A 17,724-nucleotide genomic window follows, 5' to 3' on the forward strand; every position below is an offset into this window, starting at 1 on the left:
TTCATGATACCATACACTGTAAATATGGTGTTTTGATCCTAAACGTTTTCCCAAACGCAAATCTTGTCCTGTTTTTTAAACACATGTACCTAAACATGTTTAAACTCTAAACACATTTTGTATTGTGTTTTATATATAAAACAATAGGTAGTTACCTACTGATCTCTTCAAAAACAAAAATGTTTTTACTAATCAATTTTTCTTTCACCGGTTTAATTAAACAGTGTGTTCGATCATGAACGTTGTAAGCTGAAAGAATACGAGCAATAAATTAACGCTGTAAATAGAATAGGATATATTTTTAGACAGCCTAAACCATTTAATTATTTCACTTTTCACGTCTGGGATGATATTACCGATAACTCGCGATGCAAGTCTGGCACGTGCAAAAAGTGACATCACACTGAAGCATGCACTACCGGTAACATAAGCTCCCTGCAGGGAAAGTAAGACTCGCTCTTCCTCCTCACAAATGTATCAACCATTGGTTCTCCAGCTTCACGAAACCTGCCCGCGACTACGAGAGGCAGCTATGAGTCGTTCTACCTTAGAGTGATGGGAGAGTGCTTAATGCTGAAAACAGCTGTGGAGCTGATACCAAACCCTCTCGCCTTGCTCTTTAATCCATACCATGCCTTTCGTACGCTTCAGTCTGTTTCGGAATGAAGAACAACTAACGCCTGATAACGGATTGTACCAGAGAACAGCACTGTGCGGAGTTTAGTTTCCTAGATTTTTACGACATACATCAACGTCCCAGAGATATTTAATAGATACTCTAAGCGTATATTCAGATTAACCTCTGCTGGTGATAGATTATACGGATTTCAGAAATTCAAAGAATTTTGATATTAGGCAGGCTGTTACGTATTTCTATCCCGACGGGGTACCTTGCAGTGTTTTAGGAGGTGATTGCTGGAGTGACTACCCGCTGAGAGTACTTGCTTGTCGTGAACTAAACGTTACTCGATTCAGTGTTCTTCTTTGGGACGAGATTATAGAGGAAGTACAGAACGGACCACGGAGTGTGGATGTAAAATGGTATTTGTAGTGTACTTCAGTCCTGAGTCAATGTGACAGACTGTGACGAACAACGTTAGTGGATAGAACCACAGTGGATGAACATGTCGCAGAAACGCTTCACGCAAGCAAAGGTTGTCATCCTCGGGGGCCCAGGTGTGGGGAAGACAGGTATGTGCATTAGTAAATACGCCATTTCAACGCTATGAGTGCAACACGCACATCTTGATAACTTCAACACGGATATATTACATGGCTATGTTAACATACATATATCATACTTAGTAAATCCTTAGATCTGTATGAGCGTTGGGACAATGATATGAGTTCATGCGTGTCGTGTTAGGAATGAAAATATGTTTTATGGTATAATGAGAAGATGCAAGAGTTAATGTGTGTATTTAATTATGTCTCCATCTGCAAGAGGTTACAAAGGTAGTCACTACATAGCTGTTTGCTTAAGCTAAAACTTCAGTAATATATACTTCATAAAAAGTGGAATTTAACGGGTTTGTCGTCGTCATCATCAATGTTATAACCTGAAACAAAGATTTGTTGTACAAATATTCAGTGTTATTCCTCTTAACAAGAATGGAATGTAAAGAAATTCAATGATATCCCCAAGGATGTTACCTACAAACATTCACTGACAGTTTCTATATGAAGGAACGGAAGTACAAACATTCAATGTTATTATTAACCATATCCAAGATGTCAAATATGTGACGTACAAACATTCAATGTTATTAACTATACTAAAGATGTGATGTACAAACATTCGATGTCATTAACTATACTAAAGATGTGACGTACAAACATTCCATGTTATTAACTATACTAAAGATGTGACGTACAAACATTCCATGTTATTAACTATACTAAAGATGTGACGTACAAACATTCCATGTTATTAACTATACTAAAGATGTGACGTACAAACATTCCATGTTATTAACTATACTAAAGATGTGACGTACAAACATTCCATGTTATTAACTATACTAAAGTCGTGACGTACAAACATTCACTGTTATTAACTATACTAAAGATGTGACGTACAAACATTCACTGTTATTAACTATACTAAAGTCGTGACGTACAAACATTCACTGTTATTAACTATACTAAAGATGTGACGTACAAACATTCCATGTTATTAACTATACTAAAGATGTGACGTACAAACATTCCATGTTATTAACTATACTAAAGATGTGACGTACAAACATTCCATGTTATTAACTATACTAAAGATGTGACGTACAAACATTCCATGTTATTAACTATACTAAAGTCGTGACGTACAAACATTCACTGTTATTAACTATACTAAAGTCGTGACGTACAAACATTCCATGTTATTAACTATACTAAAGATGTGACGTACAAACATTCCATGTTATTAACTATACTAAAGATGTGACGTACAAACATTCCATGTTATTAACTATACTAAAGATGTGACGTACAAACATTCCATGTTATTAACTATACTAAAGATGTGACGTACAAACATTCCATGTTATTAACTATACTAAAGTCGTGACGTACAAACATTCACTGTTATTAACTATACTAAAGTCGTGACGTACAAACATTCACTGTTATTAACAATATCAAATATGTGACGTACAAACATTTAACGTTAATCCCTATATAAAGGACGGAACGTGCACAGATTCAATGTTATGCTTGATGTGTTATACAAACCTTCAAACTATGCTTTATTATAAAGATGCTACGCCCACAGGATAACAAGGATGAGACATAGCTTCAGTCGTATACTTGTATGACGAGGCATACACGCCGTCAGTGCTACACCATGACGACGCTGGGCGCGGATACACATACCCTGTACGTTGTATCATCATCCATGAATCATGGGGAGAAGGTTTATACTGAGCAAGTAGCAGTGAAGTAACATTAAGGAACACCATTGAACAATCCGCAAACTCATTGTCGGGAATCGAACTCGGACTTTGACTCAACGAGTAACACCTATGATTATACAATGTCATATAGAAAGTGGTCAAATGTAACACATATTATACAATACAATAACACCTGTCACTAGATACTGCGCGGAGAACTTGGGATTTGGGATATATTGTGGTGGTGTTTGTGGCGAATCTTTCACACAGCGTTGATAGCCGGGACAAACCGGGTGTACATCCTTGCTTGTAACGACTCTTACACGTTAGTGAGTGAGTTTAGTTTTATGCCGCTTTTAGCAATATACCAGCAATATCACGGCGAGAAATGGGATTCACACATTATACCCATGTGGGAAATCGAACCCGGGTCTTCGGCGTGATGAGCGAACGCTTTAACCACTAGGCTACCCCACATTAACTTTAGTCATATCATAATGTGGTATATGGGGTCGAGCGTATTTAAGAAAGGTTTGTAATTATTTAACGATTCAGTTTTATCACGATCTGTCAGCTTACTGTGAGAGGAAGACCCAGATATATTTGTCCATTTCATAAAACTCAGATGCCGACAGATTCAGGGTAAACTTATAGGCGAACCTGTGATTCAAGCTCAAGATCAGCAGATCCTGGAATGACAAGGGGAGGCAGCTTGTAAGAGTTCTTTCCTCCAGGCTCAATATCTAACTTAATACATTGTATATCACTGGGTAAGCCGGAAGAAGTAATTAACACAGTTCTTCGGTTATATGACGAAGTGTCAGATCTTTATGGGAGGAAAGGCTGAAGTGATAAAAGTCGATTGTATCGTGAGCATGTGTTTACGAAACACTATCAAATAGTGACGGTAAGAATATGGGATTCAAACCCGTGAACAAAGGTTTCTTATATTTGCTCTTCGTCATCCATGCCCCGATATATAAAGTGGGGGAGAAAAGTATACACAAAGTATATACAAAGTATACACTCATATTTGATGTCGGCAAAGGTAACACTAACAATGTTTATTCGACGATGGTGTATTTGGTAGCAATGTTGTGTTTTGGAGCAGTCTTCAGCCTTTTGATAACGACTGTAATTTTCATGTCAGTTTTCCAAATGTATACTTTCTTTTTTACGTCAGTTTATATGATCCCACAAAACACACACTACTAATTATATAAGAAATAGGAAATATAATTTCAAACTCTATCTATTTTCCTCGTATCTTGAACAGCCCAATTACGATAAGCCATGATGTACTACCTAAGATCTAAAGCATCGGGGAAAAGAATTTGATTAGCGATGCGTTGCACTGACTTACTGAACGTGTCTGCTAGTTATACACCATTACCGAGGATGATGTATAGCTGGTGGAGTCGGACATATTTCACCTGTGATACGGACGCTGAAGTTCACGTGTAATGAGTGAATTATTGCTTCCCTCAGTCAGCATTGTTCTACTGTGTCGCGGTAGCTTGTAATTCGGAGGTAACAAGTGCTTAACCGATATTGGTACGTTGTTACATATTCGGCTGAGTCAGTCAGCACCTGATCCTTATTTGAACCAGCAGCTTTTATGACATGTGAGTTTCTGGGTGTATTGGTTCCAGGACTGGGTGCAGATAAGGAGATAAGACGGGGATTTTGAGCAGATACTTCCAAATACACTGAACTCCAGGAAAAGCTTTACATACTGATCCCAGCCTGGGATTCAAACCAGGGTATGTGGTGTCGCGGGCGGACGTTAAACCACTTGACTACTCCACCTCACAAACTAACGCACACTGGAGACATATTTCATACGACAATTACGTGTTAATATGTGTGAGCGAGCTACTGGATGAGTATTGCTCCCTGATGCCAAACAAATCTAACAACATTTACAGAGTCAGGGGAATGTAGCCAGTGTCTCAGTAGAATCACAGAAATATGGCGACTATGTCTAAGCTGTAAAACCTGCATAGATTCGCTGTTGTACGATATCAATACTGTTGTATTACATCAATGCAAAGGCAGTTTCTTTATAGCATTACATCAGTACTGTAGTATTACAACACATAAAGCCTCATTACAGCAGTGTTACATCAAAATATAAGCCTTAATGTAATACTGCTGTAATAAGGCTTATATGTTGCCGTAATACTGCTGTAATAAAGCTTATATGTTGCCGTAATACTGCTGTAATAAAGCTTATATGTTGCCGTAATACTGCTGTAATAAAGCTTATATGTTGCCGTAATACCGTAATAAGGCTTATATGTTGCCGTAATACTGTTGTAATAAAGGCTTATATGTTGCCGTAATACTCATGTAATATAAAGCTATGTAATAATAAAGCATATGTTGCCGTAATACTGCTGTAATAAAGCTTATATGTTGCCGTAATACTGCTGTAATAAAGCTTATGTGTTGCCGTAATACTGCTGTAATAAGGCTTATGTGTTGCCGTAATACTGCTGTAATAAGGCTTATATGTTGCCGTAATACCGCTGTAATAAGGCTACATATGTTGCCGTAATACTGCTGTAATAAGGTTTGTATGTTGCCGTAATACTTGATGTTATATAAAGCTTTATATGTTGCCATAATACTGCTGTAATAAAGCTTATGTGTTGCCGTAATACTGCTGTAATAAAGCTTATATGTTGCCATAATACTGCTGTAATAAAGCTTATGTGTTGCCGTAATACTGCTGTAATAAGGCTTATATGTTTTATGTGTTGCCGTAATGCTGCTGTAATAAAGCTTATGTGTTGCCGTAATACTGCTGTAATAAAGCTAAATACCGCTGTAATAAGGCTTATGTTGCCGTAATACTGCTGTATAAAGCTTATTTACCGCTAATAAAGCTTGCCGTAATACTGCTGTAATAAAGCTTATATGCTGCCGTAATACTGCTGTAATAAGGTTTATGTGTTGCCGTAATACTGCTGTAATAAAGCTTATATGTTGCCGTAATACTGCTGTAATAAGGCTTATATGTTGCCGTAATACTGCTTATATGTTGCCGTAATACTGATGTAATATAAAAGCTTATATGTTGCCGTATAATACCGCTGTAATAAAGCTTATGCTTATATGTTGCCGTAATACTGCTGTAATAAGGCTTATATGTTGCCGTAATACTGCTGTAATAAGGCTTATATGTTGCCGTAATACTGATGTAATATAAAGCTTATATGTTGCCGTAACATTGCTTTAATAAGGCTTAATTGTTGCCGTAATAAAGCTTATATGTTGCCGTAATACTGCTGTAATAAAGCTTATATGTTGCCGTAATACTGCTGTAATAAAGCTTATATGTTGCCATAATACTGCTGTAATAAAGCTTATGTGTTGCCGTAATACTGCTGTAATAAGGCTTATATGTTGCCGTAATACTGCTGTAATAAGGCTTATGTGTTGCCGTAATACTGCTGTAATAAGGCTTATATGTTGCCGTAATACTGCTGTAATAAGGCTTATATGTTGCCGTAATACTGCTGTAATAAAGCTTATATGTTGCCGTAATACTGCTGTAATAAAGCTTATATGTTGCCGTAATACTGCTGTAATAAAGCTTATATGTTGCCATAATACTGCTGTAATAAAGCTTATGTGTTGCCGTAATACTGCTGTAATAAGGCTTATATGTTGCCGTAATACTGCTGTAATAAGGCTTATGTGTTGCCGTAATACTGCTGTAATAAAGCTTATGTGTTGCCGTAATACTGCTGTAATAAAGCTTATATGTTGCCATAATACTGCTGTAATAAGGCTTATGTGTTGCCGTAATACTGCTGTAATAAAGGCTTATGTGTTGCCGTATTACTGCTGTAATAAAGCTTATATGTTGCCGTAATACTGCTGTAATAAAGCTTATATGTTGCCGTAATACTGCTGTAATAAGGCTTATATGTTGCCGTAATACTGCTGTAATAAAGCTTATATGTTGCCGTAATACTGCTGTAATAAGGCTTATATGTTGCCGTAATACTGCTGTAATAAAGCTTATATGTTGCCGTAATACTGATGTAATATAAAGCTTATATGTTGCCGTAATACTGCTGTAATAAAGCTTATATGTTGCCGTAATACTGCTGTAATAAAGCTTATATGTTGCCGTAATACTGCTGTAATAAGGCTTATATGTTGCCGTAATACTGCTGTAATAAGGCTTATATGTTGCCGTAATACTGATGTAATATAAAGCTTATATGTTGCCGTAATACTGATGTAATAAGGCTTATATGTTGCCGTAATACTGCTGTAATAAAGCTTATATGTTGCCATAATACTGCTGTAATAAAGTTTATGTGTTGCCATAATACTGCTGTAATAAAGCTTTATATGTTGCCATAATACTGCTGTAATAAAGCTTATGTGTTGCCGTAATACTGCTGTAATAAGGCTTATATGTTGCCGTAATACTGCTGTAATAAGGCTTATGTGTTGCCGTAATACTGATGTAATAAAAGCTTATTATATGTTGCCGTAATACTGCTGTAATAAGGCTTATGTGTTGCCGTAATACTGCTGTAATAAAGCTTATATGTTGCCGTAATACTGCTGTAATAAAGCTTATATGTTGCCGTAATACTGCTGTAATAAAGCTTATATGTTGCCGTAATACTGCTGTAATAAAGCTTATATGTTGCCGTAATACTGCTGTAATAAAGCTTATATGTTGCCGTAATACTGCTGTAATAAAGCTTATATGTTGCCATAATATCAGCTTTGTTACAGCAGTATTACGGCAGTGACCCAGTACTCATACAACATCACAGCGCCGTTACAGACATGCACCATCAGTAGTACACCAATACCATTCCCAACAGAAATACTTCAGGAGTAAAGGAAATGTGTAACTCCACATACGGAAACAGAATCACGCAACTGACCCATCAGTCAACTGTCCACCCCTGCTGCTGTTGCCCACTACTTTGCATCATTCAGATCAGCGGCTTTAGTTCAGTTCGTGAGTTTTAGCTTTCAAGATATTTATGACATTGATGAAGCCCATAGTCACAAGAAAGGCCAACCCAGGGTCAACCGTGGACTATCAAGGTTACACTACACCAAATCAGAATCCGTACTTTAACCAGTCTAAGTAAACTTTGGCTCAGTATTATTCGTTACACTGCTTATACTGAGTCTAACAAACCCTAGTAGGAGGTCGCGTTACCTAACCATTTCAATTGACCAAACAGAACACAGCTTATCAAATCGCGAAAGTTGACATTCGCACATACCTTTTGAACGTTTACCTCGAAAAAGTTTGTAAACTAACGATTCCCAATGCTATTTTACCGTACGATCGCTTCAGATTGATGCACATGGAGCACGCCACAATAGTAAGCTGAAAATAGCGTTTTTGTCAATATTCCACAATGTCAGCTTGCGGAAATAGTAGTTAATGGTAACCATGTCATCAGAAAGCCCTAAGTGAATATACTGCAGGTCAAATACCTGTGTTTTATGCAGATTTTCGTTTGTTGAGAGATCAGTGTCAGCGACCGGGGAATTTTGTAAGTCCCGCCGAACCCTAAACAGTAGCCGTTGTCTGATTGGGTAAATCCGTTCGGCCGTCTCGCATTTGATTGGACGGTCATAGGTCGCTCAACTAGACTTTGTTAGACTCAGTATAGCAGTGTAACGAATGATACGGAGCCTAAGTTTACTTAGACTGTACTTTAACAAGCACTTTTCGTCACGATTCTTCATCTGACAGCTGTCAAAAAAATTAACATCCACCCTGTAATTAAAACTGAAAATATTTGTCAATATTCAGTGCTGTCTTTTTTACATGATGACTTATGCTGCATGTGACCACGGATATTTTCAAGCGCTTGACATTTCGTGCGGAACTGATGCTATTAGTCTGTTAGGCTTCCGGTTCTCGGAAAATTGGCTGGCTGAGTCATATTTTATATTTTAATTGCTTCTTTAAGGCCAGACTATGCACACATGTATATGTAATAGCTCTTGATAGCTTAGTTAGTTATTTTAAAAATAATATAACGTCACAATAAAATGGGAAAATACTTGGCTTTGTATAACCTCAAGGATCTAGCGACTAAGGGAAGTAACTCTGCACTGCGAATACGACACATTAGAACCTGCAAAAGTCTGCTCAAGAAATAGGATGTGGAGTAGTGAGTATAGGAATGTGTTTGTCCAGTGAAGAATTTGTCTCTCCTTACCCAAAGTGTTTCCAAAATTGAACTAATCAAAAGATGATTCGGAATGTGAACCTTTCGGTTTTTGTGCGCCTCAACTGTTTTAAGCTTCCTGAAAAAACATCATCATTTCTGTATATTACCCTGTTCAAGTTGTTGGCAAAACGTGACAGTAGAATATTCTCATTACACATCAGAATAATTACAAGTTAATGACGGACGTGTGGCGCTTACTATTTTTCTGTGTGTGAACAAACGTTTACACGGAATCTTCAGCCTGATTTGTATTTTTCAAGTGATGTTATTTGCCTAGCAGACGTCGAGGTGTCGTATTACCTGTAGAATCTGTATTGCGGTGCTACTAAAACCTGTCAAAACATCGTAAAACCATCCAGGTTTAATCTTTCATAAAACCGCACGGTCTGAAATGATCTTTTGCCTTTTTATACTTGGAATTCTTAAGAACAACCTATCTCTGGTGAAGTCGCGATAAGATTGCGTATATCTTGTCAAAGTCATGAAGTTAACCGCGAATGATAGACTTCTATACCTTTTAATAGATGATAATGGTGATTTGGATCCTCCAATCAGTGAGGGGTGGTAAGGTAGCCTAGTGGTTAAAGCGTTGGCTCGTCACGCCGAAGAACCGGGTTCGATTCCCGACATGGGTACAATGTGTGAAGCCCATTTCTGGTGTCCCCCGCCATGATATTGCTGGAATATTGCTAAAAAAACGCGTAAAACTATACTCATTCACTCACTCACTCCACTCAGCGCAACTCATGCACCGTGGTGTCGATGTGTGGAGTAAACACATTACGCCAGTGTGACTACATGCACGTGTGTTCCTGCTTGTGTTCAGTCTGTGTGTATTGACGTGTATGTGTTTATGTTGTTAGAGAGGACGTACACGGCGGACTGAATTGATGGGGTAATTATTTCCATACAACCTATTAGCTGGACTGCTTCACGTAGATGCTTCACAGCGAGGGGTCCGCTGGTGGCAAGGTCGTCTATGATGATGTTCAAAACACGCTCGGCAAAAAAACCATAGTTCGACACCAGGCATGGAATGGATCGTTCTCGTAATTCATCCCATTCTGCTGACAATAATTAACCTGCTCATTCTCAGAATCAAATTATGACGATCAAACTGTTTTGAATTTGCACGACCTGCCAAAACCCTTCAAGGGTTCAACTTGATTCTAGGGACTGAAACATTGCAGGCCTGTATACACCCTGCTCAAACACTCACCTCTGATTAATATGTTATCCCCCCCGAGCATTAGTGAACTGATATTGCTTGTGTAGTTTCCAAGGGGGTATTTGCTTGAACTGACTGACTGAGTTTGGTTTTACGCTGCTTTTAGCAATATTCCAGCAACATCACGGCGGGGGACACCAGAAATGGACTTCACACATTGTACCCATGTGGGGATTCGAACCCGGGTCTTCGGCGTGACGAGCCAACGCTTTAACCACTAGGCTACCCCACCGCCCCTATTTGCTTGAAAGTTCATTTCAGCGATACGTGTACCTGACACATTGGCCAAGCGACCGAAAGTGTTTTTTCGAAATTAAACTGAATAATACGAGTAACTATATTCGTTACCCCTTCTATCACTAACACAAAATGGGCGGTGGGGTAGGCTAGTGGTTAAAGCGTTCGCTCGTCACGCCGAAGATCCGGGTTCGATTCTCCACTTGGGTACAATGTGTGAAGCCCAATTCTGGTGTCTCCCGCCGTGATATTGCTGGAATATTGCTAAAAGCGGCGTTAAACTAAAACTCACTCACACAAGCTACAAACATTCAGCTGAGTACACATATTTTTACAAAGCATGCTACACGTGTATTTCCCATTCAACCCTCTGTCTAGACATGCTGATAAACTGGTTAGACAAAGCAACAGTCACACGAACCAATGCCCCTTAGTAAGCAGCAATTGCTGGCATTATTCAAATCACAAAAAACAGCATCTCGGAATCAGCCTTTTTCAAAACGCGCAAACAAAACACCACGAAAAAGGACAGGTTTATTAGCTGACAGGTTTGTGTTCTAGCTGAAGGGTTGATTGTGACGTTTTTAGAAACACAGATTTCGCCAGAAAACCGGAGTGGGCTATTGTGTGCAAGTTGTGGAATATAACTTACGTTGTTGTGGGGTTTCTTGTATTACCTCAGTGGGAAAGTGACAAGACATTCACTTGGCCCCCGTGTCAAAAGCGTTATCAACTTCGTGGGTATATTTATGTTTTTTTCCATTAAGCGTATCGTAGCGGTATCGAGTTGTTCGCATGACATGGTCGCTCTCCGCGAAGTATTGAGCAAGACGTGTATGAGAGATATTCATATGTTTTTAGTGTAGCTAGGAATTTGAGTTCTTGTGTTATCATTCCTGAGATGACTAAGGAATTACCGCGTAGCTGAGATGCAGTAATGTTTGGGTAATGTAAAACATGCATGTTGTGTAGTACACGTGAAACAGAATTCATAGTCTTGACCCTTACAAGTGCAACGATCTTGTCGTAATCGCTTTTCTCATTCACGCGTGACATGTAAGTGAGTGAATTATTTGTTTTATGTCGCATGCTGCAAAATATAATGGTACCTGTAAAATTATCGGGCCAGAGACTGTTACAATGAACAACGATCCAGAGAGATGAAGCCAGACATATACTTTAACAACCTATCCTCATTAATGGGCTCGCGAAGCACGCGTGGAATACATGAGGTTTAGTTTAAACTGGGGGTCCCCCAACGTGTTCATATTTTACTTAGACACAACAGTATCACAGTAATATTCCACTAATATCACTGACACTACAAGTTGGCACTAGATACTGTACTGACGTGAGGAATCGAACATTGGTTTTCGGTGCGACCATCGAGCGCCTTACCTACTGGGCTATGTCATTGTCTCTAAAACAATTGAAAAGTACTGATGTATGATAAATATTTTACTTTGAAAAGTTATTTCATTAAGTATTTCCTTAGGTATTTCTCGTATATATATGTAGGCCTACACGAGAAATTCTGAATGAAGTATAATGAAAAGAATGTTTTGTTTTGTTTTTCAGCTTTTGCGGTGCGCTATATTACGCGACGATACATAGGGGACTACGACGCCAATAAAGGTAGGTTGAATTACCAATGTCAGCAAAGTACAGTCACGTTACAGCGACCAATGACACTCACCTGTCTATAGTACAAGTACCGTATATCGTGATTTGTGCATCCATTTCTTTACTGAGTTCATGTTAATCATGTGATCTCAACAACGGCGCTGTACCGTCATATCACAGGTGAGTTCATGCAATCAGGTAATCTTCAAAGATTTGTTTGTGATATTCATTTCATCACAAATTCTTTAAGTAGTCTAGTTAAATCTCCCAGGAATGATAATGCATATCCCTGTAAAATATTTACAGTGGAAATGCTATCAGTCAGCCCATTGGGATCCCTGCGAAACTCCGGCTCTGACACTAATTGGGTAACCTGTTAAAGCGTTTCATCTCACATGCAATAGGCAGTTAGAAATAAACAATCGACGATAACATCTGTTGGTGTGGAGAAGAATAGGTCCATGAACTTCATAACGGCAACAAACGATAGATATCATCAGGTGAGCTGTCAGTAGAGATGATTGTAAGCTGGGGTTGAATAACTACGATCTTGCAGATATATTTAATGGGGATGTATTTCACCTCTGTTTTTTGTAGAGGGATTAGTGATAGTTCACGTAACGTTACGTTACACGTGTAAACGTTTACGGTTGGTACAAAGAGGACATGTTCATTAGTGAGGGTTCACACTCCACGTCGTATCCAGCTGACGTTACGTCAGATAAACAGTCTCCGGTTTTCGTGCAGCTTATACACTCTTCCAAGATGGCGGTGGGGCAGCCTAGTGGTTAAAGCGTTCGCTCGTCACGCCGAATACCCGGGTTCGATTCCCCACATAGGTCCAATGTGTGAAGCCCTTTCTGATGTCCCCCGCTGTGATATTGATGGAATATTGCTAAAGGCGGCGTAAAAACATGCTCACTCACTCACTCAATCAATCGATCACTCTTCCAAGGTGGCTATAAGGGCGTCAGATGGATGGTTGAACTCGGTGTGCGTTCGAAGTGCTGATTTGAGATATCACACCGCACGATACGTCATCGTCTCAACCTGATACGTAATTTCTGCGTCCTCACATGCACGTTCATGTTGGTTTTGATAGTAAATAGTTTGCCTTCACAAAATGTAAATTTGCAGTCTTCAGTTATGATTGAACAAGTTCCACATCGAGGTGTTTGACATTTTATTACACTGACTGATAAACCTTTAATCACAGTATCACTTTTATACAAAATTGGAAGATTTGCTTTTATAATGGGCATAATTGTACAGTTATTAGGATTGTAGGTACAAACAAATAGAAGAATGTCCATCTCTGTATTTGTTGCTTTGGTTTAAGTGTCTCTCCTGGGACTTTTACTGCTTTAAGAACAGCATTTTCAACTACCTAAGAAGATATGTCTTATATATCTATTACATATTACCTATTGTCACTAACTGTAACGTCATACACATGATGACGACATAGCTACTACCGTTATGCGTGGCCTATGACTACACCTACTTTTCATTGTACACATGAAGAACCGTTGACCGGCGAAAGATCTGGTGCAGATAAAGTCTGGAGTTTTATATATAGATGGATAGATAGTTCATCTAGGTAGGCTTATATATTTAGTGTGATAATCTAGTGTCACTTTCATCCTCAGTGTTCAATCTGATCCATGTAGAACTAGTTTAACCCAGCTTCAATAAGTAGCCAACTGCATCGAGGTCCTGGGTTACAGTGTATAACAATACTATCTTAACTTAAAAACTCATTCGTTTATATATCGCCTTTACTCCAATATACCTTTACCTTTACTCCAATATACTAAGCTTGGCTTGTTTTTTTGCTATCATATGAATATAAGAACATTAACTAACTACAGCATACCCTTCGCTCTTGTCCTTTACTTTCTGGTTATTAGATTACCTTTACAACAACATCATTTCTTTGAGAGGCAACATAATTACTGGTCAATAGGATTTTAAGCATGTAGTTCTTCTGGGAAAGCTGATGGGCTGTGCTTTATTACATGCCATGGGGGTGCCTCTACTCAGATAATTCATCCCTAATTATATCCCTGTAGTTAATTTGGGATGTAGTTCTCATGGGAGTAAACCAAGGTATATGGATGATCAAACGCCAAAGTTTCTAATAGGCGTATGATAACCGTGGTAAATGAAGGAATGGGGTCCACATCATTGATACTTCCGCTGAAATGGGATTGATTACGTGTTGTTGATGATTATGTGGAGTTTTAAGTTGGAAACACAAGCAAACCATTTCTACATTGAGTGAGTGAGTGAGTTTTGTTTTACGCCGCACTCGGCAATAATCCAGCTATATGGCGGCGGTCTGTAAATAATCTAGTCTGAACGAGACAATCCAGTGATCAAATTTCTACATTGAAAACATGTTCAGATGTAGAAGTGGTACTAGGGGCTCATGTTACCATATAAGTACGCCTCTGGATCCGCCTATGGTACTGAATGATACGGTAACGATCGCTGTGAAAGCGGACCCGTGAAAATCTATGCTAGAATTTGTCAAGCCATGCTTGTCGTGAGAGACGATTAACGGGGTGGGGTGGTCAGGCTCGCTGACTTGGTTGACACATGTCATCGTATCCAATTTGCGCAGACCAATGCTCATGATGTCAGTCACTGGAACAATGTCATTGTTGATTCGTGACAATGATCGTCCACCTTTCCAAGAAAATCTGCTATGTCGCATTCAAATAATGCAACAGGCAAGAAGTATTTGTAGATATGGTATTGCCAGTGATTGATATTGTAAACACCGTCGTTTTCCATCGCGGTTGGGAAACACGCACTTCACCGTCCTTAACCATCTATCCATTAGATCGCCAATATTGACAGGGATTGATGGAGACCTACTTTCATTCGGACAACGAACGGAGCAGCAAGATGTCAGACCAAACCTTGAAGCTATCTTGCTACATGATGTATACACAACACTGGGTGCTGTGATGTAACCGCATCTCTCGTTTAGATACATCCCGACACCTGCCCAGCATCCCCAGCAACACTGGCATTTACTATCTGGAGGCTACCTGTACAATTGCCAGCACTTTGAACTTTATGTCGTGTCATACACAGCAACTCGACATGTTAATGGGGTCAAAGATCCCAGGTCATCACACGGTGGCAGAGTTATTGTGTTCACATTGGGATCATCAGAACCAAGATATCTCCGATATGTTAACCTGTAGGTCAAGGTCGAATGCCTGGGTGCTATTTGTGAACTTGATATGGAGGTTTTTTTAGTGAGTGAGTGGGTTTTGTTTTACGCCGCTTTTAGTAGTATTCCAGCAATATCAACAGAAATGGACTTCACACATTGTAAAGATGTGGGGATTTGAACCCGGGTCCTCGGCGTGACGAGCGAACGCTTTAACCACTAGACTACCTCCACAGACCCGCGCGTTTGGAACAATGTTATTGGGTGGGAAAGAATAAAGAAGCTTAAATCCATAAAATATCTTGGTCATCTATAACAACTTCCAAATGCTGCTAAAAGACATCAATGTCATTGTCGATTTGTGAAAAAATTCTTGAATGTTCCCTTTCCGAAGAAAATTGGTTATTTCGTATTAAGATATTACACAATGCAAGAAGTATTTGTAGATATGCCAATTCCGAGTGCACCACAATTTAACACTTTGTAATTAATACCAATGGGCCGTAAAATCATGTTTGCGTCTTGGTGAAGCCGTTTTCGCGTTAGAATCTTTGTAACCTTTCAAGTTCATTTCGCTTCCATGTGTTCTCATGGCTTCCACATTTTCAACTTCTCTAGAACCTGTAGACGGAGCTGACACTGTAGGGGGTAACATGGTGTTAAATACATCTCGGAATAATTTCACTTCGTTTGAAGTTGATGTTTTAGATGCCAGACATTACGTCAAGAATACTGAGACTAAATGCCAGTGGTCATCAGTAACGCCGTGTATCATTACGTCATCATTCTCAGAACTCAGAACACAGAAGTCATTGTTGCACTTACGAAAGAAACATTTGCGAATTATTAATTCCATCTCAGTCGACTGAGTTTTAACGTCCTGGTTTTATTAGGGTTCAAATTCTTTATATGCTCCAAATATACATTCAGGAATAATTTAAAACCTTGTAACGTCATAAGCAAAAAATCCATCATAAGCTACCCGCAACGTTGTGTGAGTAACAAAAGGCATGTTGTTTTACGCCGCTGTCAACAGACCATGACAGACTGTAAGTAATCCATTCTCGATCAAAGAGGATTGTTGACGCTCTAGCACTTTATCAACAGGGGAGCTCTTCGGTATCACCGACAGGAATCAAAATTATCAACCACATTTGCAAATAGTTTTGTCACTCTTTAAAGTATTATCAGTTGTCAGTTCAATATATAAAATGGGGCGGTGGGGTAGCCTAGTGGTTAAAGCGTTGGCTCGTCACGCCGAAGACCGGGTTCGAATCCCCACATAGGTACAATGTGTGAAGCCCATTTCTGGTGTCCCCCGCCGTGATGTTGCTGGAATATTGCTAAAACCGGCGTAAAACCAAACTCAGTCAGTCATTCAGTCAGTCAGTCAATATGTAATAGACGAGGTGGTACAATTGTGTCAAGATTAAGTTCGGAGAGTTCGTTCATTTTGTTTAATGAGTTATAAATATTGATTCTGTAGAATAGATTCACATTATATCTTAAAGGGGAACGGATGACTGAGTGCCTGCCTGCCATAGCTTGTGCTTTCAACTGCTGGTGTCCAGGTGTTCACTTACACAAAGAGCCTTAACGCTTGGGCTTAAATCCTATGCTTAGCATATGTCTAAAGCAGACTTCGTCCTTAGGTCTCTTTTCAAAAGTCGGCCATGGGCAAACCTCGGTTATTTACAGAGCGTCGAAATATACACTAAACGACAAAAGAAACGTTACCCTCCTTCCTTAATGACGGAGGTACCTATCTTCAGCTGGCGTTGTGATGCGTGGACGTCCACTTCTTGGTCTGTCTACAGTGACCCCAGTCTGTCTGAAGCCCTGAATAAGTCTTATAACCGTGATAAGGTGGCATCCGTGGGCGTTGGCAACAGCATTGTATGTCGACCCCATCTGCACCATCACAATGGCTCTTTCTCTCTCTTCAGCTGTTAATCGTGGCATATTTTTCGTACTTGTGTATCATATCATGTATTCTAGGCTCTCTTCATACCCTATAGAATCATTCTACATGTTAAATGGATGGAAATACTGCTTGAATATTGCTGCGTTTTGGCGATTGATATTGCTATGTGTCAACAGAAAATGGAGAAATTTTAACAATGTTAACAAAGATAATTTTAGATGTTCCTAAACATTTTTTCACAATATCAAAGACACGTTTTACTTGTTTTCACTAATGCAAATCAGCAGAAAATGTTTTAAAAGACTGAAATCATAGGAATGATTATTTTACAATTGTACACACTCTACAATAGTTGTTTCTTGTTTTAATAGTTGAAAATGGTGACTTTCAATGGTTTA

The 17,724-nt window shown here is 39.1% G+C and overlaps 1 protein-coding gene across 1 annotated transcript in view; it reads left to right on the forward strand.

Annotated features, from left to right (window-relative positions):
- The first annotated feature begins 463 nt into the window (after positions 1-463).
- Positions 464-17,724, forward strand: part of LOC124256629 (ras-related and estrogen-regulated growth inhibitor-like) — a 56,990-nt gene continuing 39,729 nt past the window's right edge. Inside the window, exons 1-2 of the mRNA XM_046690603.1 lie at positions 464-1,191; positions 12,171-12,227. Coding sequence (XP_046546559.1) covers positions 1,119-1,191; positions 12,171-12,227 — 130 coding nt within the window. The 5' untranslated portion in view covers positions 464-1,118. The remainder of the gene's footprint in view (positions 1,192-12,170; positions 12,228-17,724) is intronic.

Source organism: Haliotis rubra, unplaced genomic scaffold (genome assembly GCF_003918875.1).
Source record: "Haliotis rubra isolate DU_JTF1 unplaced genomic scaffold, ASM391887v1 Scf632, whole genome shotgun sequence".
NCBI lineage: Eukaryota > Metazoa > Mollusca > Gastropoda > Lepetellida > Haliotidae > Haliotis > Haliotis rubra.